The 25,653-nt window shown below is 42.1% G+C and overlaps 1 protein-coding gene and 1 long non-coding RNA gene across 6 annotated transcripts in view; one reads left to right on the forward strand and one right to left on the reverse strand.

Annotated features, from left to right (window-relative positions):
• The window catches only part of PHF12 (PHD finger protein 12), a 169,103-nt gene extending 155,845 nt beyond the window's left edge, over window positions 1-13,258 (reverse strand). The window contains exons 1-2 of one of the 5 annotated variants that reach the window (XM_033921689.1): window positions 12,640-13,258; window positions 12,153-12,334 (exon numbers count right to left, since the gene is read on the reverse strand). In XM_033921689.1, the coding sequence (XP_033777580.1) occupies window positions 12,153-12,334; window positions 12,640-12,705 (248 nt within the window). In that variant the 5' untranslated portion in view covers window positions 12,706-13,258. Of the gene's footprint in view, window positions 1-10,980; window positions 11,439-11,474; window positions 11,952-12,152; window positions 12,335-12,639 lie in introns of those variants that run through there. The other 4 variants (XM_033921692.1, XM_033921691.1, XM_033921690.1 and 1 more) reach the window with 4 other exon arrangements.
• A 106-nt stretch (window positions 13,259-13,364) lies between these two features.
• LOC117348962 lies at window positions 13,365-23,717 on the forward strand. Its single transcript, XR_004537077.1, has 2 exons — window positions 13,365-13,474; window positions 23,316-23,717. It is a non-coding gene; the product is annotated as an uncharacterized LOC117348962 (long non-coding RNA).
• The last annotated feature ends 1,936 nt before the right edge of the window (window positions 23,718-25,653 follow it).

The following is a 25,653-nucleotide window of genomic DNA, read 5'->3' on the forward strand; positions in this document are numbered from 1 at the left end:
GATTACAGAATTACTACTAATTGATGCCTTCAGAACATTAGTGTTGTTGACCCACTAAATTGGTGAACATTTACTAACTAATGTTTTGCTCAAAATGCTTCTTCATACAAACAAAATTATAGGATAAGGTGGTCATTTTTAACTTCAAAAGTAAGCTCCAGTCTATTCCACATACTAAGTCTTCATTCTAAGACTACCCAGTGGATGATAACTTGTCAGTTATCAGTTCGAACAGCACTGATGCGCTCAAACCACTCCATTTTATCTGATGCTATGTTTGAGTTATCCTGGAGATGATAGAATTCCATGCTGAGAAATGTTATTTAAACCTTAAACTTACAGCATTTGACTAGCACCAACTTTTTAACACTCCATACAGCACACATGAATATTTGTGTAGGTAAGGCCAATACAATGGTGCAAACTAGAGCTGTCCAATTCTCAGGTGATTCAAATCAATTCGTTTAAAATAAATAAATGGACTCACCGATTCATCAGCAATGGCATTAAAGTTCTTTCTTAGCTCCCTCACCACCAATCTATTCTGCACAGGCCCACTCAGGCTTTCCCTCTGCCAGAGTCCTTCCTTCTAATGTAACTCCTGTTTTGTGAGTCAATTATGGCTCTCCCAACTCTCCAACCCAATGCAATTTTAAATCTTTGGGCAGCCAGGAGCAAGGTGAGCCTGCTGCTGTCAGTTTGACAGCCTTCATTCTGAAGCATCTCACCTATGTGGGAATAGGAAGTTACTGCAGAATGAAAGTTTCTGTGGCAGGCTGACGGCAGCAGGCTCACTTTATTGCCGCTGCTGGCTGCCCCAAAATTTAGAATTACAGAAGCTGAGATGGAGGTAGGTTGGGGGGGGGTGTTGGGAGCTGGAGAGAGGTTGTACTATAGGATTCCCCTGAGGTGGCGGGCTGCAACTGGGGTGGCAGGGAAGACTATATGCTGCACAGGCTGGAGGGGGTTGGAAAGGCAAGGAAGGACAGACGATTCATGGTCTGAAGGAGGATGGGAAGGATAGATGGGTTTGGAGATAGGGAGGGAAAGAGATTCTGCATGGGTGGGGTGGTGGGGAGGGTAAAAGAGATGCTGCCAGTGGGGGAGGGAAGAGAAAAGGAGAATGGTTAGACATAGGTGTATGGAGTGGGAACAAAAGAGATGGTGCACTTAGAGAAAGGAAGAAAAAGGGAGAATTGTTGGATATGATAGTGGTGAAGAGAGAGAAGGGTGGGAAGAGGGAGGAATTTTGGACACATTGGTGGAGGGAAGAGAGGAAGAGACTAAGGGCTCCTTTTATCAAGCTGCGGTAGGCGGTTAACGCGCGGAATACCGCGCGTTCAACCACCTGCCGCGCTAGTCGCTAACGCCTCCATTGACGAGGCGTTAGTTTTTTGGTGTGCCGTGGGGGTTAGCGCATGATGAAATGTCCGACACGCTAACCCCTGTAGTGCACCTTGATAAAAGGAGCCCTAAGACATTGGAGTGCAAAAATGTCCAGTATATCTAGAGATTTGAAAGTTAAATCTTGATATAAACTTTCTAAATAAGAACTGGAAAATGTAATTAACAAACCATGTTTTTAGCTAATTTTAAAGCTATGTTATAGATTGGATGTTCCTATCTTGGACATATTGCCCTGGTTAAATAAAATGTTTAAGCAGTTAAAACGCTGTGCCATTGAAACTTTTTCCCTGAATTGGGCAGCACTAAAGCAAACTCTGATTCATAGTGCTCCAGATTTTGACACTCCCCCAACTCTGGTATTAGCACTAGGTAATCATTATACCACAACCACTGCCAGATTATTTTCAGACCATTACTCTTATGTACTGTTAAAAACAGACTTGTGCAAGTATGCTATTCTTTATACTATGCCAGTATCATATTTACATTATTTCTTTTTCTAAGGCCTTTAGAAATGTCAGTTTGTTAGTCAAGTGTTTTCAATGGCTAAAAACATTAGTATGGCATTGGCCTCCTCATTAGGCCTGTGAATTTTATTTAATCAACTCTTCAAAAGTGCTCAGTGCTCTATTTTATGTCAATTTCATTAAATAGCTATAATAAAAAAGCTAAAACTTATCTTTTGTTTGTTATTTGTTGTTCGTTCCCTTCCCGATATGAACGAACAAACAAATAACAAAAGATAAGTTTTAGCTTTTTTATTATAGCTATTTAATGAAATTGACATAAAATAGAGCACTGAGCACTTTTGAAGAGTTGATTAAATAAAATTCACAGGTCTAATGAGGAGGCCAATGCCATACTAATGTTTTTAGCCATTGAAAACACTTGGCTAACAAACTGGCACTTCTAAAGGCCTTAGAAAAACAAATAAAAAAGAAAGAATGTAAATATGATACTGGCTTTTGTTTGAAGAGATGAGTTAACTTCAGTATCTTACTATTGACAGCAAAATATAATATTCTTTATACTTTAAGTACAAACTTGTTGAAGAAATTAAAAAAAAAGAGAGTGAAAGACTAATATGGCTTCAACTACTCTTACCCGGGCTTCAAAATTCAATTACAGTATTTCACTTCAGTAGACTTTTATCAACTATGCTGGACAACCAATAGAACAAGTAATTAAAAGATTGGCAAAACATATGAACAGGCTTTTCTCAAACACAGATTGGTGGATGTAAGAGGGGAGGAGGACCTAGTAGGCCACCAGAATTTCAAGACTATCCGAGGCTAGACTAGAGTGCTTCTAATTTTTTTTTTTTTTAATTTAAAATAGAAATGTTTTTACATTTTACCAACCAATGTGCACTAAATTTAGCACAAATTCACACATTTTTGAAATGCATTTTCTTAGCGCAGACCATGTCTAATTCATTAGCATTATTGTTAGCTTATTGCATTAGGCATAAATTTTTTAGTGCCCATTTTACTAGTATGAAAAAAAAAGATAGATTATATATATATATTAGTCAGCACATTTTTCTACTCATGCTTATACACATATATATGTGTAATACTGGACTTAGCAGAACAGCTTTGGATGTGACTATGCTTTTTAGGGTTGGCATCCAGCCCAAGTTTCACAAAAGGTCTTAAGTTTGACAAGCTGGGCATAAGCCAGGGCTGGGCTAGATCCCAGTAGGCCGGGGTGGGTGAGGGCTTTTCACTACCACCTCTCAGTTTCTATAAAACCCCACTCATACATCAGGGTTTCTTTATAAAAAAAAAAAAAATTTAACTTTACCAATAGTGAAAATCAGCTGAACAATTCTCAAAGCAGAACATGGAAATTCTAATTCAGCCTTAGCACTCTGAGGCTGTGGGTTCAAATCCCGTGCTCTTCCTTGTGACCCTGAGCAAGTCATTTAATCCTCTACTGCTCCAAGTACATTATATAGACAGTGAGCCTGCCGGGACAGACAGGGAAAAATGCTTGAATACCTGTATTGTAAACCTTGTCCAAGTGGTATATCAAACCCCGATCCCTTTCCCCTTAACGCTCTTCCTGCACCTATTGGGTGATGTCACGTTCTGCCTGGCAGAACAATCTGGAGCTTTTTTCCTTTGCTACACAAACAGAAGACCCGCTGGACTGTTGTTCCCCAGCTGCTGGACTCATCTGTGGACTAGACCTCTCTCATTCCTCCCCCACCTCCAACTGAGGTATGGTTCTCTTCACCCATCTCTGACTTTATCAGGTTGCTGTCCTACTTCACTCTTGGGGATTTCATTTCTTCTCCCAGGAGTCTTTGTACTTTTGACTCTGCTACCGAGTAGACACTTTCTTTCCTCAGCAGCCTATTTCTTGTGCTGGATCGGGATATTCCATTAGGTTCATGGGTCATGGTAATGGTTTTGGCTGTCAAACATCCCGTTTTCAATTATGCGAGTGATTTTATACCATCCAAAGCTCCACCTGCCACCATAACCATAAACAAGGCAAATCAACCTACAGTAAGTATACTGTACACATCAGCCTGGGATATAATGATGTTTTTATTGGATATCGTCTGCTATTGTAATTTAAAACATATAAAATAAACAAAATATCTTGTGATCTAGGGTCTGGAAAGAACCACATAACCATAACAAATGCATTATCTCTTGGCTTTGCCTTTAGTAATCTCTCAGGGGTGTGTGTGTATGTGTATTTCCTCGGGGATTTATATATGTATTATCTAGCCCTCTCAGGAGTAGGAGTTAGTGTCTGGGTGGTATGTGAATAGAGTCCCAAACCCTCTTCTAGTTTAAACAACTTCCATTCTGTTCCTCCAAACAACTGTATATTAAATGTATATGGAGCTAGATCACACTGTATATGTAAACTTAGTATGACCAACCTGTACTGCATATAAATCAACTATGTGTTAATTTAGGATGAACTGTATTATAGATACATCAACTTGTAACCCACTTTGACTATTCTTATGTCTGTTAGCCTGTAACCCGTTCTGAGCTCACTGGGGAGGGATATAAAACAAATAAATAAGCTGGTACAAAACAAGAAAAGCGACAACACAGAGCTGCAACATGTTTATCTTTATTTCATTAGTAACTGCTTCTCCAACAAGTATTGCATCTTTGGACTCGGAGAGGGAAATGCCAATGGGAGGATAGAGGGATGCTGCATAGTTCATTTTTGAAGTGTTTTGCAGGATAAAAAAAAAACAGCCCAACAACCTAAGAATTCTATAAATGTACCGAGTCTATAAAACTGCATGTGTACGTTATAGAATACTGGTGATTTTGCACATAACTTAATTGATAAATTAGGTGCCAAATGACAAACAATCAATTTAGCACTAATTTTGCAGTTATAAAAAATCTTCTTTCCAATTTGCTGACAGTATTCTGAACTTATAATTATCTAGCAAACAGCAACCGAGTATGATCTTGTAATCTTTTGTAAACCGCATAGAACTTCACGGTATTGCGGTATATAAACTGTTATTATTATTATTATTATTATTATTATAGTGGGGAGGAAAATTATACAAACAGCTGCACTTATTTGCTATTCCATAAACTTTGCGCTTAATTTACAGCACATAACTGCAAGGGTGAGGGACAAACATTCACATGGTAAGCTTCTAGAATCACATTAGTTATATTGGCAACTGCAACATTTTGTTATGGATATTTACAACATATACTGACATGGCAAAAGCAGCTATGCCAAAATGCGATTATTTGTGCTGAGTGTGCAGCATCCTAGCCCCTAACTTTAGGCAACATGTACAGAATTTACCCCATAACTAAAACAGAACATATCTGCAATGAGATATTAGATCTGGGGGCTAGTGAATGAAAAAAAAAAAAGAAGAGCATGATGAGTTAAAGAACCTGTATGTGAGTTAAACTGGATGAATTAGGGATATTTGGCTTAGTTTTCCAGTTTATCTAACTTATAAGGGAGAAGGAAGAACTTGTGCCTAAGGGCTGCACCAGAAAACAGTGCAACCAAAAACGATGAGGGCATCATTCAGGCCAGATGTACACACACAGATCCACATTAAAATGCCAATGGATACTTCCATTCCAACTTCAGTTTTACAATCCTGAGCAAGAAGACAATAGTTTCTGGAGTTGCCAAGGCCTGGAGAGCTCTATAAATGCAGGCCTGGTGAGCAATGAAAGCTACATAGTGCCTTCCCCCAGACCAGGGGTAGGGGACTCCGGGTCCTCGAGAGCCGTATTCCAGGCGGGTTTTCAGGATTTCCCCAGTGAATATGCATGAGTTCTATTTGCATGCACTGCTTTCAATGCATATTCATTGGGGAAATCCTGAAAACCCGACGGGACTATGGCTCTCAAGGACCGGAGTTCCCGACCCCTGCCCCAGACTATGAACTAAAAAAATAATGTGAAAAAGTAATTTACCTCTGTTATTGCATATCACTGAATAGTTTCCGATCTTAAAAAAGGTACTATTAGACAAAGAGAACCTGTAAGCAAAGATATTTAACTGTAGCAAGTGCTTTCCGAGGACAGTATGTATATATATTCTCACATATGGGTGACGTCGTCAATGGAACCCAGTACAGAGACATACCAAGTGTACCGTCACTTTAAATTGTAAGGCAGTGCCTGTACTGCATGCATGCCGGTACCTTCCCATTCAACTTCAGCTCGCAAGACCTACAGTTCAGTAACTAAAGTTAAGAAGCCAGCTAGGGGAAGTGGGCTGGTTGTAAGAATATATACCTATGTGTTCTCAGAGAGCACCTGCTACAGGTTGCTTTCTCCAAGGACAAACAGATATAATATTCTCATGATGGAATGACCAAGCTGCCAGGATCATGACTCCCGAGTTCTTACTGAAAGAACTCACACATGAAATTGTTAACCTGCTGTTTGTGATCTGTAACCTGTCGCTAAAATCATCTCCATCTGCTGTCATTTACTATGTTACTATATTATATGTTTCTAGTACCTGAAGATTAGAGGGTGGCCTAAGTTATGCCAATTTTTAAAAAGAGTTCCAGGGGAGATCTGGGAAATTATAGATTGACTACAGTGCTGGGCAAAATAGTAGAAATAATTATAAAAAATAAAATTGTGAAACACATAGACAAACATGATTTAATGGGATAGAGTCAGTATGGGAGGTCTTGTCTCACTAATTTGCTGAACTTCTTTGAAGGTGTGAATAAACATGTAGATAAAAGGTGAGCTGGTTGATGTAGTGTATCTAGATTTCCAAATTACAAAAGTTCCTCATGAGAGGCTCCTGAGAAAATTGGGATAGGAGGAAATGTTCAGTTGTGGATTAGGAATTGGTTATTGGATAGAAAAAAGGGAGTAGGGGATAAATGGCCATTTTTCTCAATAGAGGAGGAACATCTGGATGTTGTCATGCTGTGCTTTTGGTTTGTGTGTACATTGCAAACTTTAATAACAAATATTAATTAAAACAAAACCAAACAAATAAAAGAGCGCACTCTACTAGCGTCTAACCCCCCCCCCCTTCTTGCACATTGACTGGGGTATACTTGCCCTACCAGTATTGCCTGCTCCAGAGGTTGCTCACACTAATGCCACTCCTAATGCTCTCTCTAGCCTGCAAACACGAGGAACAGGACAGAAAAAACAGCCAGCAGCTAAAGGACCTCACTTTTGTGACAAAGCTGCCTGGAAATCTCTCTAACTGCTCCTGATATTTAAGACAGCCTTGGGGGGAGGGGTCAGGCTGGGAACAAATTCATTTCCTCCCATGCTCTAGGCACCTTTGTTTAACTCAGATTCCTCCTACTACTCCTGTTTTATTGGGCGAGCGCTTAAGAGCTCTCACCAGACCAGACCTGCATTACACAGGATGTTCTTCACCACTTGCAAACCAGCATTCTTGGTCTCCAGCTCTAAGAAACTTGCGAGCTACGAGCACTGTCCTTTATCTCCATCTGATGGCTGAGGGGTTAAAACCCATTTGTTTTAGACTGAACTGATCTGATGGATCAAAAGAAATATATATAGCTATTCAGGTAAGCTGCGCAGGCTGTCCTGTCCAGATTTATTTCTCTGAAAAATTTTGTAATACACAGGCCTTAAAAAACCCCCAAAAAACTTAAGGGCAGTTTTCATTAAAATAAAGTCAACCAAAACCATCTCAGATACAAAACCATTTACCCATCCCAAACAGAAAAAAATAACTTTTGACAGCACTTTTCCTGACAGGTCTCAAACTCAAGTCTTGAACCTCGTGTATAAATTACAGAACATACTGGTACTTCAGGATAAAGAACAGAGGGACCTAAACAAGGATATAAGTGCAGGAAATTCTTGCTCACTAGAAATGTAGTTCTTCCGGCATAGTAATTAAAAATGGAAACCCTCACAGTAGAGGAAACAGTAGGCAGATGGCAAAAACAAAAGGAAATCAAAACAAACTCCTCTGAAGAGAAAATCTTGGCACAGTGCCAAAAGAAGAAGCCAAGCCTGGATTTTTAGATGAGACAAGTCATACTCTTTCCCTCTCACATAATAGTGCATTTCTTCTTATCCAGTCTATGGGATCTGTCCTGTATCTTCTAGAGGGGAAAAATACATGTGTGTTTGTATAGGGGGAAGGGGAGGGCAGACAGGGGAAATTAGATAGTTAACTAAAACCAAACCACTATAAGATAAAGGGGTACAAAATGAAAAATGCAAGATAAGTGAGCAAGAGCCTTACCGCATTGTGCATACAACTGAGGAACATGAAATGCAGAAATGAGCCACCTTCGTTTACTATATTTCTATGGGTGGCAAGAAGCCTCAACAAGGGTGTGGAAACTGCCTAGGTACAAAAAACAGATAGTAAGCTCATCAGGAAAAGAGAAGTAAAATAAAAGTGGTATATGAAATACATGACCTGTACTGTCCGTTGAGACACACACATTCATTATTGCTACTGCTAATTCTCACCTATGAAAAGGAAATGTTAGAGTAGTGGATCCTTGAGTGAGGAAAAGGAAAAATGAATTTAGAATTCACACAAGAGGAAGATGCGCCTCTGGAGGTGCAACATGAGAGAAAAGAAGTGGGGGAAAATGAAAAATAAAAAAATCTAGATAATACAACTTTGTAAAAACTAAGAACACAGTTGCTGCTCATTTTAAATAATATGCAAATATGCCATTATCTATTTTTAAGATTTTACTGTAGTCTATATTCCTGAGCTGTGACAGAAAAAACCAGATGATATGCTCTTACTGAAAGTCAAGCTAAATAATATTTATACAAGGAAAAGTATGAAATACTATTTACAGTACAAAAGGAAATGAGTAACTTATGTGAGCCACTGCCCTGAACACACAAGGAAACTCCATTGGGAATCAGGGGAGAAAGAAACAAGGATATCTACTTAATAGCACAAAAATGCAGCTGGGTTAGGAGAGGTGAAATACGGAAACCCACATGAATGTACCTAATGGCAAGGAAGTCAGAACAGAAACAAATGGGAAATTTTGGTGAATTCTGAAGAAAGTGCAGGAGCTCCCAACCTTCCAAGTTGAATGACGTTTGATCATGAAGAATCTTTGCTGGAAAGTTCCTATTCTTTTCTCAAAGTCAGTGAAAGTAATTATTCCCAATCAATTGTGTAAGAGACAGGACAAAAATACTGTATTACCATGCTATATGTTTCTCACACTGTTCCTGGTTAACCTTTTCTATTCATTAATATCTCCAGCTATATAAAAAAATATTTCAATAGTATGTGTGACATTTGAACTATATATCCAGCTCTAACTAGCTTATATGTTTATTCAGAACCCCAAGTCTGTGTACTGAATAAAATAAGACAGAAGCTGTGCCATGAAAGGCAATGGCCAGAGGGAGACAGGAAGAAAAGGAGAGAATAATGCCACTGAACCCAGGGCCAAAGTTCAAGATTAAAGCATCCATAGGCTTTTTTGACAAGGGGGTGGGAGTTCCTTCTCCATGAAACAGACAACATCTGGAGAGCTGTCTGCTGTTTGAACAGATTATTTTTCATAATTTAATATTGTTGTAGATTACTAAGTAATTTAATATTGTTGTAGATTACTAAGTAAATCAGAATTTGGCACACACTAGTCATACATCTATGTCTAAATCAAGATGTCTATACAGTCTTTTGGCAAGGCCATTATCTCAAAAATGCCATAGAAATGCTCAAACCAAGAAGGGCTACAACATGGGGCAATGTCTGCACCAAAAGCTATAGGAAATGAAATTCAGAGACACCAAGCTTGTGTATAGACAAGAGGAAAGGAAATTTTCAAGTACATAAAAAAGGAATGAAATAACTCATAACGAGCAAGCACTGTTTTGCGGAAAAAATAGTGTCACACCATGAAGCTCCAAAACAGTACAAATATCAGAAAATGTATCTAGGGTGGTAGACCAAGTAAAAAAAGGTCTCTCAAAAAAGAAGTAAAATCTGTAATGAAATTCATGGAATAAGCACAGAGAAGTAAAAGAAAACCCAATATCTAGAGATTTATGGCATTACACCAGAAAGTAGTTTGAACAAACTAAATCCTTATCTGCTGTTATGTTCTGTGTTCCTATAAACATAAAGCAGCATTCCAAGCACAAACTTATAACTAAAAGAAGCCTGACCAAGCAATGATCTAAATGAAATTAAGATGTACGGTATACAAGATGAAGAAATGAAATAACATATGCACCAAATACAAAAAACCCCAGCACAATAAAAAGGTAAATATTGTATACCTCAAGTACAAAGACCACCGCTAAATTCTACAATATAATCAACAAAATCTCTATCTTCCCCAAGAAAAGGCTTTTGGAAAAAAAATGCTTTGCACTGCTTTCAAAATATGAACAGACTGAATGAATAAAAATAAGTGTAGACTTTAAGGCAATGGATTCTACAACTTAGAGCCCGTAACCATGTTAACTCTTAAGAGCTTTAAATTAATCCCCCCTTTTACAAAACTGCTTAAGAGGATTTTTTTAGCACTGGCTGGCGTGTTAAATGCTCTGCGCTGCTCCAACGGTCATAGAGTTCCTATGAGCGACAGAGCGCGCAGAGCATTCAGTGTGCTGGCTGGTGTTCTAAACCTATTGTGCAGTTTTGAAAAAAAAAAAAAAAAAAAGGTGGGGGGGAGTAAACATGATTGATTGGCCACATCCTACCTAGTGCACTATGTTTAAGAATGCTAAGGTGGTACTCTGTGTCAACAGATACCTTATACTGGCTTTTACAAAGCTGTGGTAGAGGTTTCTACTGCGGGCTGGTGAGGTAAATGCTCCATCGCTCATAGTATTTCTACTGCGGCTTTGTAAAAGGAGCTTACTACCAAACTCAGTTCTAGTATACAAGCACACAGTTAAAAGTACTATAGTAAAATAAAAACATTCCTTACAGGAAATATCAAAAGTATATATTTTTACAAATGCTCAACCATTAAGCACTGTTTACAAACAAAAATAATCCATTACACAAATATGTGTACTATATGCATGATAAGAGGCAGAATATTATAATCAAGTAATCAATTTGATTGGCCCAAAGTTCACTTACTATAGTGGACCTGAGGCTCTTAAACCCCACAGTGGAAAAATAAAAATAAAAAAGTAGAACTGAACACTTGTGACCATTGTTTGTTTGTTTTTTTTGCTACACCTAATTCCAGAAGTGTGTTTCCAGCAGTGCATTTCCAACCTGCCTACAAGAGAAATAAACCCCTCAAATAAAAAATAGCTAAGGCTACATGCATACCTACACAAAATAAGGAAGTCACCTCCCTTAACACAAATGCCCGAACAGGTTTCCAGAAACGATCATAGCCTTCCTCTTCCCCTATGTAACACCAACAAAACATGCTGCAGGTCTAACCTCCTCCTTCTCAATAATCACATTAACCAACAATTGCAAGCTCTGTAATTACCAGTTAGCTAATCACCGAGTATAACAGACTACAAGTAGTGGTACTACAGGGCAAGATTTTATTCAGGAGTTAATGAGCAGCGGAAACAGAGACACGTTAGAAAAGCGGCAAAACTACTTTTACACACTTTCTCGTCTGGGTTAGCTGTTTCACAACGGGATGAAGTTTGTGCAGAAAGCGAAAACTCGTACAGACAGAAAAGAAGACGGGACCGAGTCGGATGGGGAGTTTTGCGGAGCCGCTCCAAGCAGCGGGGTCTCCACCACACACAGCCTAGTCCACTCTGAGATAAACCTGTCACTCCTTTCCAAAGTCGATCGCTCCGAGATTCTGCAGGCACAAGATAATGGAGAGAAGGGGGAAAAAAAAGTTCGTACAGCACGGCAGGACCGGGAGCGAGGGCTGGAAATCATCTATGCGGGCAAAATGGCGCTGAGAATAAAAATATAATTTAAAGGAAGGTCGCCATATTGTACAGCGAGCGACAGAGGGAGAGACCTGTGCAGCCTCCATGTTTCAGAGCAGCGTACACAAGACCGAGCGCGAGAGCAACGCAACAAGCTCAGCCCACGTCGATCCGCTTCCCGCGATCCCAGTCCTAACAGCCAGGGCCGACTGCTACTTATGCAGAACCGAACCGGGGGGAGGTGGGGGGTCCGAGAGATGAAGAGGAGGTGAACGGTGCGTCTACCCCAGCAATCAGGAAGGGGAAGCCATGGACAAAAAAAAATAGAGGAACACCGGGGGTGGGGGGGGGGAGGAACAAGGGTTAGACAGGAAGGCGGAGTGGCAGCCTCTTCCTTACCAGCACTGTAAATGGAAGGCTGCCGGGCAGTGGTCGCAGCACAGCAGATCCCCTCCTTCTTTGCAGCTATCGCAGCTATCGTGGTTCGTGGCTCGGCCGCTCCTTCGGGGTTCTTTCTCGGGCTTCCTGTTCTTCTTTTCCCCTTCTTCACTCTTAGGAGGAGCCAGCAAAGCCTGGATTTGCTACAACAGTGCAGAAGAAATAGCAAATTTCAGGCTTCTAGAAATAACCCCCCCCCCCCCCACCCCATCCTTAGCCTCTAAGTAGAGCACAATATATTCGAGTTACCCTCCGGTAGAGGAGCCTCCCTCCCCCCGTTAAGCCTTTTAGCACTCTTCTTCACCCCTAGTAAGTCCAGGAGCCCGCCGGCTGAGGATGCTCCTGCCACTGCTCATCTCCTAGCAGCAGCAGCAGCTTCGGCCCTTTCACTCCGTCCTCCTGCCACAGCTCTGCCTGGGCCGGAGCGCCCGCCCCTCCCGGCACTCACCTCCATCAGTCCCCCAGACGTGTCCAAGTCGTACACGATAGTCTTGGTCTCCATTTTTTCCCACATTCATCCAGCTCCAGATACCAAGGGAAGAGCGGGAGGCGAGCCCAAGTTCCGGAGAGCACGGAAAACAAAGAGGCGGCGGGGCCCTGATAGGCACTGGGCTGCTGCCGGGGCTCCCAGGGCCCCCACCACGTCCTTTCGATGCAGCCGAGCTGGGCCCGGATCCCTAATCCTAGGCAAAGACCGGGCGCTAGGGTAGCGAAAAGGCCAAGCAACGGCGCGCTGGCGGGTTCCGTGCGGCCTGCACTAAGCTTAGCCGACATGCAGCTGGTTCCTCGTCCTACGGCCGGAGCGAAGGCCGCTGCTGGCGCTTCGCAGGCCGGCCGCGGGCATGGTGTCCCCGGGGTCCCGGGGAGGCGGCGGTGGCGCGACTCTCCTCACGGTCGCTCCAGAGGCCGGAGACGGCGGCTACTACTGTCAGTACGTCCTCACACCGCGGGCTCCGGCCCTGACCCAGGCTGTAGTCCCCCTCGGGCGCGCTTCCTCCGTGCCCGTGCTCGGTCTCCGCCACAGGAACTTGCTTACGTGCGTCTCCTTCCACCGCCGCCGACGCGCACTTGGCGCAAACTTACTGCGAGCCACAGCGTTATGCGCAAGCGCGGGAGCCAGTTCAGCGCACGCGCCTGTAAGCTTACTGATCGCCATGTTTGTGAAGGTAGCGTCAAAGTCCAATCTGAATAGAGCCAGAGATTGACAGTCACCATCTTGGTAAAGGGTTCGCGGCCCCGGGCAAGCGCAGAATTCATGTACGATGGGCGCCATCTTGGTAAAGGTAAGGCAGAGCTCGGTGTTGGGCTATGACAGGTTTGACAGGATCACCTGTATGAATGGCTGTAGATACTGACTTTTCCTGGAACGCACGCGAATGTAATTATCCAACTTGATTTTTTTCTTGGCAGGATGAAAATTGGTGAAACGTGATTAAAGCGTACACTGGGGAGGGAAAAGCTGTTTCCGCGCCATGTTGGTATAGGAGGAGCGGCGGACTAGAATTGCGTACTTTTGGTCTTGGGTACTTGAGCTTGTCTAGCTGATTTGCTGTGAACAATACCACGATCTTGTTTCTTCGGTGGCGCCATAGCCACGTTACTCTTTATTTATTGTCCGGTTTCTACGGGACAGGCGGTGCGCATGCGCACTGGAACTCCCGGCTGCGGTAATTCGGACCAATTTTCTCTATTATTGAGCTGTGCGCAGTGCACTGTAAGTGGAGTTGTTGTCGGGTGTTAGCACTAGAATTGCTAGTGAAGCGCTCACTTCGTCTCCGAGTTGGGGCTGCCCGGATGGATGGATGGTAGTACCGGTTGGATAACAGCTAATTTGTTTAAGGCCCGGCTTTCCTACTGCCGTGTTGAATTTAACGGGCTCGGTTTCGTGCTTAAAAGGATTCGCTAGTAAGTGCGCAGGCGTAGTGATGTTGTGTCGTGCGTCTAGCACCATATTGGATGTGGCGGCTAAGACAGTCTGTGGCTTTGGGCTTGAAGCCACCTCGTTGTTTTATTTCTGGAGCGTTGAATCTGGCTTTCTAGCGCCCCCTTCTGTTATAACTGTTATGTGCAGTGCTGGTATCAAAACTAGACGGGAATACAAATTCCATAATTCCAGGATGGCAATTCAAAATCCAAGATTGCCTTATTAGGCTCTCCCGAAAGTGGGTTTGTGGCAGTTCTGCAGGTTTATTTACTTTTTCAAGGACTTTTATTCGGACGAGAGATGGAACTAAAAATTATTTGTATATAATCTTCTTAATCCATTTTTTTAAATATATATAACAAAATTAGGTACAAAGAAATATTCAGAAGAAATAAATACAACTGTATCACTGACCTAGTCCACATTAATGGGGCTGACTAGTACCTAACAAAGATAAGAAGAACAATTAAATATAAGTTATTGAAAATAATTTTTATCAAAAAACAGTATCACCAACAGGCAAAAAGGCCTCAGCTGGAATGTCACTTATTTTCATCAACCACTGTAATAGTTTTTGAAACCTTGTCAGGTAAAACTTTATCTTTTAGAAAACTCTCTAATTGAGATGGTCACAAATGTGTATTTATTTTTTTCCATAAGATATCAAGCATTTCCATGCTTAATCCAAGTTTTATTAAAACTTGATTAAACACCTATCAGGAATTCTAGGTGTTTTACAATGATAAAAAAGGGAACATAATCAAAGACTAAACAGGACATAATAGTGACATACAATAAAACAAGAGGTACTTGAACTACAGTATTTTAAAGTAAAGCAGACATAGGAGGAAAAATACAAGAGGAGGGAAGGAAGAGGCCTATTTGCTTTTGGAATCAAAAAGCATTGAGGAAAGGGGTCATTATTCAAAGGCGTCTTTAAAGAGGAAGCATTTTAATCCTTCTTTGAATTTGTCCAGGTTGTGCTCTGCCCTAATATTAATTGGCAGTGAATTTCAGATCAAGGGAGCTGTTACAGAAAAAAGTAGTAGCCCGACAAGTGCTAATAATTTTTAATGAGGGCATGTGGAATAGATGTTGGGTGGTAGATCTTAGGGTTCTAGGTAGATTGTGTGGGGTGAAAAGATGAGTTCCTTGGTCTTTTGGGTTTTGAATGTTAAGACAGCGATTTTATAAGTTATTTGATGAAGAATTGGAAGCCAATGAGCTGTTTTTTGTTTTTTTTTAAAAGGAGGTGATATGATCGTATTTTTTAGAATTTGTAATGATTTTAATGGCAGTATTTTGAATGAATTGAAGGCGTCTAATATCTTTCTGACATATACCTTTATATAATGAGTTACAATAGGAGATTTTTGAAACTAGGGAATGAATCAATATGTTAAGAGATTGAGGGTCCAGGATACTAGCGACCTTATCATTTTTTAGTAAAAGTTCATTATAGCCTGAGGTATGAATCGCCCAGGGAACTTGGAAAAGAGATGGTCAAAGGAGGATGATATAGAGGTCTACAACTCCTGAGTGAATTGATTAAAACATTTGTTTTACTCTTTCAAAAAGTGCAAAGTTGCATGGTAATACTTTTTAAATGAATAGGAGGAAATATTTTTCACTCAATGAATAGTTAAGCTCTGAAATTCGTTGCCAGAGGACATGGTTACAGCAGTTACCTTACCTGGGTTTAAAAAAAGGGTTGGACAAGTTCCTGAAGGAAAAGTCCATAGTCTACTAAAAGTATGACAACATCACTGCATACTACTGCACACTTCATTGGCTATCTATACATGCTCATATCCAATTTAAACTGTCGTGCATTGTATACCATGCGCTGGACGCCACTTCACCAGAAGACATAATCTACCTATTCATTTCCTCCCTCTTCAGCTCAACCAGGATTCACAAAATCCACCAGCTGATCATCCCATCAGCCAAAGAAGTGTCGAGTGACCAGTGTCGAGTGCTTTTCACATACATTGCCACCAGAACCTGGAACGCCCTTCCAACAGCCCTGAGAACTGAACAAAACCACCTCGCTTTCAGGAAACGACTGAAAACCCACCTATTTGACAAAGCCCTTTCATTGTAACGTTACCAGATTACTCCCAGACAATGAAGATATTCTCCACAACCAATATGGCTACTTTCCGATGAACAAAAATGTATCTTACATCCTTAATGTAAAGTAGTAATATTAGTGTAATCCCCCCACAAGATGTAATTTCTACCCATGACTGCATGGGCCTCTCTCCTTGTAAATCGCCTTGAGCCTGTTTCTGAAAAAGTGTGATCAATAAATCCCGATTAGACTGCTTGCCTTTGGATCAATAGTGCACAATCTTGCTTCTATTTGTGATTCTGCGAAGTACTCGTGACCTGGTTTGGTTACTACTGGAAACAGGATGCTGGGCTAGATGGACTGACCCAGTATGGCTATTCTTATGAAGCCTAAACAGATACAGTATCTGCGCTAGAGGCAACTGCTATGTTCTCCCATGCTAGTATACAACCTATTTGCATACTATTTGATTTCGTCTTTGGGGAGCGCTGTGCAGATGGGCGGGTTATACTCATCTTGTTTTAGGTACTTGCTTTATTTATAAGCAGTTTTGGTTAGATGTTAATTGCATTCTATCATTTCTTTCTACAGTAGCTTGTTCAACGGTTGCTTTTGTACTGTACCAGACTGTTCACTCTCAACCACAAAATAAGCAGAGTGGGCAGGACAGGTTGCTGGTCTTATGCATGCTTCTCTACAAGTCAAGATTTGGGATTTCTTACAATACGAATGGCAACCTGAAACATGGTTGTACAGTGCTCTGGTGGATGGTCCTTACTGTCATTGTTAACTCTACAAAAGTTGGTTCCTTTTGTCTAATTCTCCCTATGGGGAACTGACAAAAGCCTCCCCTACCTGAGGCAGGGTATGGGTGTCGTTCTCCCGCCCCTGTTTTCTGGAGAAGGCAGCCTGCATTTATGTGTCCACTGTTTTTCTACTGTTCATAGGGGTTGAGGGGCTAAGCCTTTTCTAGAGCAGTTGCCCTATCCCTTTTTAACCTTCCCAGGGGGCTATTCTGGAGGACAGCAGAGCTGGGTGGGATATGTCCAGGTTTGACTTTCAGTGCATTTCCCTTATGCTTTTCAGCGCTTCTCTTGAATGCTCTCACACACCCCACTTTGCCTTTAAGCTAGGGAAGCAGGATTGGGAATAGCCTTTATGCCAGGGGTCTATAAAGAATCACAGTGTGAATACAAGAAAGCTCTGACGGCCACCAAAAGACTTCAAGCTTACACATACTACTGATTTTATAAACCACTTGTTGGCCTGCTATTCACACTGGGTTTTAAACATTTTAAAAAATACTTAATATTGATTCTATAACACTTCAAGGATATTTTTTGTGTGTGTTCAATATTTTTTATTAGTTTTGCAGAAGAAAACAAGAATCAAAACAGGTTTAGGTATGACAAATTGTACAATCATGTCTAGTTACATGAGTATATAAACAGAAATTGCCACCAGAAGTCTAAAACAGCATCTTCGGTCTATTGAGCATGTACATAAACTTTACATATTAATATAACTATTGAAAGGTAAGTGTATATTTTTATGTTTAAATCATGTTTATTGAGCAATAGAAAACAAACACAACCAACACGTGAACCAGCAATACAGAAAAAAAGGAGTATCAAAACCAGTAAAGAGCAAGCTCAAATATTTTACAATTTTAACCTCCAACCCCAATCCCAACCCACCCCATCCTCCCCCACCCATCCAGCCAACCACCCACCCCAAAGCAAGGGAGCAAAAAAAATAAGAGAGAAGGAAGAAAAAAAAAAAAAAGGACGACAAGAGGAAGTAGCATAAATAGAAGATACATTGTTTGATGCGCACAGCATCTCAGAAGTTCAAAAGTCTACTCTTTGCAACGGGGGAAAAGGAGTTCCAGAAGGGCCCCCAAATGTGCATAAACTGCCGGCCTGCTGAAGATTTCAGAGTTTTGAGATGGGTGCACTCCATTTTCAGCAAAGTGGTCATATACTGTCTCCATAGGTGAAGAGTAGGGGCCTGCTGCTCCAGCCAAAGCAACAAGATAGTCTTTTTTCCTTGAAGCATTGCCCATTGAAGAAAAGCAAGGTAGCCCTTTGGAATAGGGGATTGCAGAGAGAAAACATCAAAGAGGACATTCGCCTCCAGCTTTACACCACACTTCCAGAGAGAGGAGAGGGCCCGCAACAACAGGCCCCAAAAGTGTTACACCAGAGGGCACGGCCAGAACATATGTCCCAAAGTGGCCTCCCAGCATCCACACTTAGGACAGCCGGAGATCTGAGCTATTCCAGCCAAATAGGCCCAGCGGGGAGATATATGTATGCGAAGAGCAAATTTATACTGGAGCTCCCATCTGGCTACATGGATTGTGACCTTGCGAATAGCAAGAACAAAGGACTTGAAAGTAGCTTCCGACAGAGTAATGGAAAGATCCGACTCCCACGCTGCGGCATAAGTTCGGTACATAAGGGCAGGAAAAGAGTCCAATAGAGCTCTGTGATGGTATCTTAGAGGAACTTTATTTTGAGTCTGCAGAGTAAATAAAAATCCTAATTCCTCCTGGACATCTTCAGTTAGAGCAGTCCAACCGAGACTCCGAATGTAATTACGAAGTTGTAGGCAAGGAAAGATATCCCGCGGAGAAAGAGAGGAACTCCCTTTGTAAGTCCGAAAAGGGCATCATCTTGCCCTCCTCTGTAAGCACATGAAAAAGATAATGAATGCCCTTCTGCGCCCAGCGTTGAAAGTCAGAAGAAGCACTGGAAAGTGTGGATTGTCTCTAATGGCCAGGTAAGGAGAAGCCTTAGAAGGGAAATGATGATGTCTGGAAATCCATCTCCATGTGGCAACAGCTGTAGGAAGCAGGTGAGACAGCGTGGCAACAGGCGGGGCATGCAATCCCAGCACATAGAAGGGAGAGGGGAGACATGATCAAAACATTTAAGTACCTCATGGGACGTGTCGAAGTGGAAGATAATATTTTCTTTTTCAAGGGACCCTCGGCCACAAGAGGGCACCCGCTCAAACTCGGGGGCGTAAAATTACATGGCGACACCAGAAAGTATTTCTTCACAGAGAGAGTGGTTGATCATTGGAACAAGCTTCCAGTGCAGGTGATTGAGGCAGACAGCGTGCCAGACTTTAAGAATAAATGGGATACCCATGTGGGATCCCTACGAGGGTCAAGATAAGGAAATTGGGTCATTAGGGCATAGACAGGGGGTGGGTAATCAGAGTGGGCAGACTTGATGGGTGGTAGCCCTTTTCTGCTGTCATCTTCTATGTTTCTAACAGCTGAAGTGCACAGAGCACAGGAGTGACACCAAGGCTAGTAGCAGTGAAGTCCTCACTCCTCAGCAGATCGAAACCAATCACTTACATGCCTCATAGCACAAGCAACAGTAAGGAATTTCACATTTAAAAGGCCCAGGCCTCCCATGGAGACCGGGATACAAAGTGCAGTATAAGGTAGCCTCGCCCTCTTTCCCAGCCACAGGTAAGCCTGTAAAGACCTTTGCAATCTCCGGTCATCTCTAGCCCTCAAAAAGAGGGGCAGGATCTGAAAAACATACATCCACTTTGTAGCTAAAAGCATGTTAAACAAATGAATTCTAACAAGCAAGGAAAGAGGGTAGGCTCACCAAAGATTTAACCTCACAGCAGTATCTTGCAATAAGGGTTGCACATAAAGAACATACAAACAAGAAATGGGAACCGGAATTAAAACCCCTAAATATATGATATGACCTACCGTCCATTGCAAAGGAAAGGGGACCACCCATGAGGCCCTAACCTCAGGAAGCAGAGGAAGAGCCTGAGACATGATAATTTAAGGTAAACCCAGAGAAGGCCCCAAAGCGAGAGATGGTATACAAAAGAGCAGGTAAATACTCCTGAGGGCCAGTGAGCACCAGCAGAAGATCATCAAGGGCCTGGACTGGGACAGCGGTCAGCAGGACCCCCTCAATATCTGGGGACAGTCGAAGCAAGGAAAGTAAAGGCTCCAATGTTAAGAAAAAGCAATGGGAAAAGGGGACATCCCTGTCTGGTTCCTCGAGCTATGGGAAAAGGAGGGGACTGTACCCTGTTAACTAACACACAAGCAGTCGGATTATGATATAGAGCTTTAATAGCGTGTAAAAACATGCTCCGTACACCCAGATGTGAAAGGACCCCAAACAAAAAGGGCCACGGCACTTTATCAAAAGCTTTTTCGGCATCCAGGCTGACCACCATGGAGGGCACCTCACGATGTTGGCAGTAGGCCATGGCCATAAGTAGTTTCCTGACATTCAAAACCGATTGACGGCCTCTAACAAAGCTCGCCTGTTCCTCCCCAATCAAGTCCAGAAGGATCGTGGCCAGCTTGGATGCCAAAAGAGTTGAAAATAACTTAAGATCTACATTTATTAAAGAAATCTGGCGATATGCGGTCACAAGTTCTGCATCAGCCTGTGGCTTGGGGAGCAAAGTAATCAATGCTGAATTAGCTTGGTCAGGAAACTCTCCCTCCTGTAAAGCTGTATCATAATATGCAAGGAGGGGGGGTCTTACCAAGAGAACCTGTAACATCCGATAGAACTCCCCAGAAAATCTGTCCGGTCCCGGAGTGGAACCCAATTTAAGAGAAGTGATGGCTTTCTGGAGTTCTTTGGCCATGAAAGGAGAGTTCAGAATGTCTAATTGGGGTTCAGATAGGCAAGGCAACTGGGACTGGCACAAGAAATCCCCAAGGGAGGCCTCCGAAGGAGAAGCCCCCCTATCATATAAGGAAGAGAAGAATTCTATGAAGAAGTGCGAGATTTAATCAGGCTTAGAGTGTAGTGTGCCTGCAGAATCTTTAATAGCTAAAATGTGTCTGGGCTCTCCCTCCCCCCCCCCCCCCAAGCTTTAACGAGATGCGAGCACTGACATAGTCAATTATATCTCCCCTAAGCACCGCCAACCAAAATAAAAACGAGTTAGTAAGATGTTGTGAATTATTGTGAGCATAGTCCTCCCACTTGTTGTGAAGGAAGGTCAAAAAGTGGGGATCCTTGTGCAAGTAAGCGGGAATATTCCACCCCCCTGTTGATGATAATAGTGTGAGGAATCCAAGTCAATCCATACCATGCAATGATCGGACACCTCCCCAGGGCCCACCACCACTGAAGAAATGAAGGGAAACATCCCTCGCAGGACGGGAATAAGTGCCATGAGCCCTGGAGAGGTGTGTGTAATCTCTCTCCCTCGGGTGTAAAGAGTGCCACGTATCCACTAAATCCAAAGCTGTAGTAAAAGTCACCAAATCATTACCCGCTCCCTCACCACCAGACGGGAGACTCGTGGATCTATCCAAAAGAGGGTCATGAACCAAGTTCATATCCCCCACCACCATCAAGTTATCTAAGTCAGTGGTTCCCAACCCTGTCCTGGGGGACCATCGGCCAGTTGGGTTTTCAAGATATCCCTAATGAATATGCATGAGAGAGATTTGCATATAATAGAAGTGACTGATATGCAAATCTCTCTCATGCATATTCATTAGGGATATCCTGAAAATCTGACTGGATGGTGGTCCCCCAGGACAGGGTTGGGAATCACTGATCTAAGTTAGCAGTAGTGCAAAGGCGCAGATCTCTATAGAACTGCTTATCTCTATGGGCGGGACCATAGACAACTAACAAAGAAATAGCCCGGCCTCGTAAGTTCAAATCAAGTAATAGGTATCGTTCCTGAGAGTCTCTGACGGAGAGGCTGTGCATTGTAACGATTTGCGTATGAGAACTGCCACCCCCCACCTCCGCCGGTCCCCAGAGGAAGAAAAGTGGACAGCACCGACCCACGAATGTTGTAATTTGAGGTGTTCGGAATCAGAGAGGTGTGTCTCGAAGGCATGTGATGTCAACCCCTTGCTTCTGAAGGGCCTGTAAGATTTTGGTATGTTTTATGGGAGTGATACCCATTTATCTCAAAATGCGCCCTAAATAGAACACTCCAGGGTCTTATGGGACACTGCAAGGCCACCCATACATCCACAGTTTGAAAACATTAAGACACAGAAAAAAAAGTGGAGAAAAAGCCTCAGTTAAGCTTCATATGGCTAAAAAAACTCCACTTATGTGTCTTCATTGTATCAAAAACAGTGATGAAAAAAATGAGGCACAGTAGCATTCCCCCCAAAAAACACCTCACAACCAGCATGCCAAAATTTCACATACAAACATTGTGTGGAAAAAGTTTGCAGTCCTGAGACACAGTCAGAACTATTGCAACTTGAGCAAGGGAAATAGAAAAATTTAGTTGTCCACGAAGTCCTAGCTGTCTCCAATCAGGCTTACTCACAAATGTCACTACCCGGGCCTCGTGGAAAATCAGCCCACCTGATGGGGAAATCTCTGTTTCGCTCTTCCTGCGTCAGGGGTGTAAAGCTTCCTGCATCAAAGGCAGTCCACCACCACCCTCCATGCAAATCGGGTTAAAACCCAAGGGCTCCAGTTAAAAAAAAAAAAAAAAATCTATGTCGGCCCAGAGGTCCAGTAAAAGATTGCGGCTCCAATGGGCATACGCAGACCATCTACATATGGTCTGCGCATGTGTGTGGATTGCAGAAAAGTGATCCGTGCCGGCAGATGGGGGCGTTCCTCCGATTGCCCCTATCTGCATATTTTACTTTGCTGAATTCATCGAACCTGCCCGGACCGGGCCCGATCGGGCAGGTTGGTGAATCTGGCCCTTAGTCTCTATAAGATGGGTTTTGTGAGACCATGGCATGTAAGGAGATCCTATGTTCTTGGGTGGTCTTATTCTCCTCCTGGCCCTCCCCCCCTTTTGGATATCTGCCGATACCTCTGATGGTTGGCGATGGATTCTCAACAAGCTTAGGTACATGGTTCTTGCATTAAGGTGACCACGCCTGGGGGGTTTATATTCCCTCCCTGTGGAAGAAGTTAAGAGTTGGGACTCCTATAGATGTTCTCCCTTAATTCTACAGCTGAAGGGAAATGCAATAATTGGGTTCCACCATGCTACCAGTCTTTAAGTCTGTTTAAATAATATTGTCTGTTTTGTTTTTTGGGTTTTTTTCAGAATGCTTTCATGCATGGATTCATAACTTAAGTAGAGGCTGACCAAAACTGTTTTTTTGTTTCAGCTAAAACTGAAACTTCTATTGACTGTCTAACCATTTTGGGCAAAAACAGAAAAGGCAGCCAAAACATATCACCTGGTTTTGGCTGAAACTGAAAACTTATCATTTGATTTGTGAATGTGAACCAATGAAGCCTACTGGGGATTGTTGGAGCTGGTAGTCGGCTGTCTTCTGCTAAACACACAAGAGATTATCCTCCAGTCCCAGGAAATGCAAGCTCAGGCTGACAACTGGGAGATCCATTTTAACAAGGACTTCTCAACAAGTCTGGCATATTTAGGTTGCCAAGTCAATGCAGATGTAGCTAAATGTCCTCCGAGACAAGGACCTGTGTGAAAATATATATAAAAAAAAAATAATAATAATGATTATCAGCTTTTTATGCTTATCCAAACTGTGCAGAAACAACAAGAAAAGTAGCATTGAAATGTTTTCCATTTTGTATTTAATTAATGGACGAGCATGATAGATTCTTACTGAAAGGTTACAGTCAATGGTCTACGCCAGATCTTATACCTGCCTGATGTACAGTCCAGGATAAAAAAAAAAGCACATGGATGTTACTGAATGCGAGGACTTTATTGCTTTGAAAAATTAAAATCAAGAGCCATACATTTCTCAAATTTTTTAAAATCTATAAGTTTCATTTCTTTGTAATATTTCTTTACTAATACTATAAGCTTGCTAAGTACTTGTGCTTAAAACCAGTCACTGCAGCAGGTTGCTTTCATAGAATCTAGCTTCTGCACACCACAAGGTAGAAAAGCTGCATCTTCATCATACCCAACAGAGCCTGGACTTTCTTTAGAACCATCCAAAATACTATCAAAGTCAGAATATAAATAATTTAAATAATGAGAGACCATATTTTACTTATAAGAAAAATAGCCTTTGCACACATGGACCTCAGCTAATGATATATAATGGAGTAGATAAGGCAGTGATTACCAAACCTACCCTGGGGGAAACCAAGCCAGTCAGATTTTTCAGTTTATCCACAATAAATATTCATGAGATTGATCTGCATACATTGCCTCCTTGGTATGCAAATTTCTCATGCAGAAGGGGAGATGTTGATGCCACTGTATAGGTCATTGGTGAGGCCACACTTGGGAGTATTGTGTTCAGTTTTGGAGGCCAAATCTGGCAAAGGATATAAAAAGACTTGAAGCGGTCCAGAGGAAGGTGACAAAAATGATAAGAGGTTTGAACCAAAAGAAGTATGAGAAGAGACTGGAAGACCTAAATATGTACAGTTATTCAACATAGTCACAAACCTATTTGACACCACCCGCTACACCACACCTGAGCACAACACGAAGTTACCCACCGCGAAGGACCTAGCTCTATATTTTGATTCCAAAATTAAAAAACCTAAAAAATAACTGTATGAGCAATAACAATGTAACAATCATCCCCAGCAACTACCAAATAGCTAACTCACATGACAATGAAATACCTACAGACATGATCTGGAGTTCCTTTCTAGATCCAGAATGGAATACCTACACCAAACTTTACAACAAATACTCTAAATCTCACTGCATCCTAGATACGTGCCCTCCGGAGATTATGAAAGTGGTACCACCAGAATTCAAAATATCACTATTACACTACCTAACCCACAACCTAAAAAATGGGACTTTCCTTACTAACAACGGCCACATAATAATAACCCCCATCCCAAAAAATAGAAAAGAATCCTCAGCACTAATAACAAACTACAGACCAATAGCATCTATCCCATTCATTGTAAAAATCATGGAAGGACTAGTACACACCCAACTAATGGACTACCTTAATCAATTCTCTCTCCTGCATGAAACTCAATCCGGCTTTAGAACCCTATTCAGTACGGAGACAGTAATTGCTGCCATCCTAGACTATCTGCCCCTATTATTTAGTAAGGGCCTCAACGCCCTGATCATGCAATTCAACAGCTCTGCATTCGACTTGATAGACCATGAGAAAATGATGCAATGCTTAGACGCCATTGGTATCAGAGCAGAGGTACTAAACTGGTTTCGTGGCTTCCTCACATCCCGTTCTTACCAGGTATGCTTTAACAACGAACACTCCGACACCTGGAGCAACTCATCCGGAGTGCCACAAGGGTCACCGCTTTCCCCACTGCTTTTCAATATCTACATGTCCTCATTAGGTGTGAAACTAACCCAACTAGGAATAAAACTATTCAGCTACGCAGATGACTTTACGATCATCATCCCATTCGCCAACTCCATCTCGGAAACCATTCCCAAAGCATCCAATGCCATAAATGAGATGGAACAATGGATGACAGATTTCAAGCTCAAGCTCAACCCAGAAAAAACAAAATTGT

The sequence above is a fragment of the Geotrypetes seraphini genome, chromosome 15 (genome assembly GCF_902459505.1).
Source record: "Geotrypetes seraphini chromosome 15, aGeoSer1.1, whole genome shotgun sequence".
Classification (NCBI taxonomy): Eukaryota; Metazoa; Chordata; class Amphibia; order Gymnophiona; family Dermophiidae; genus Geotrypetes; species Geotrypetes seraphini.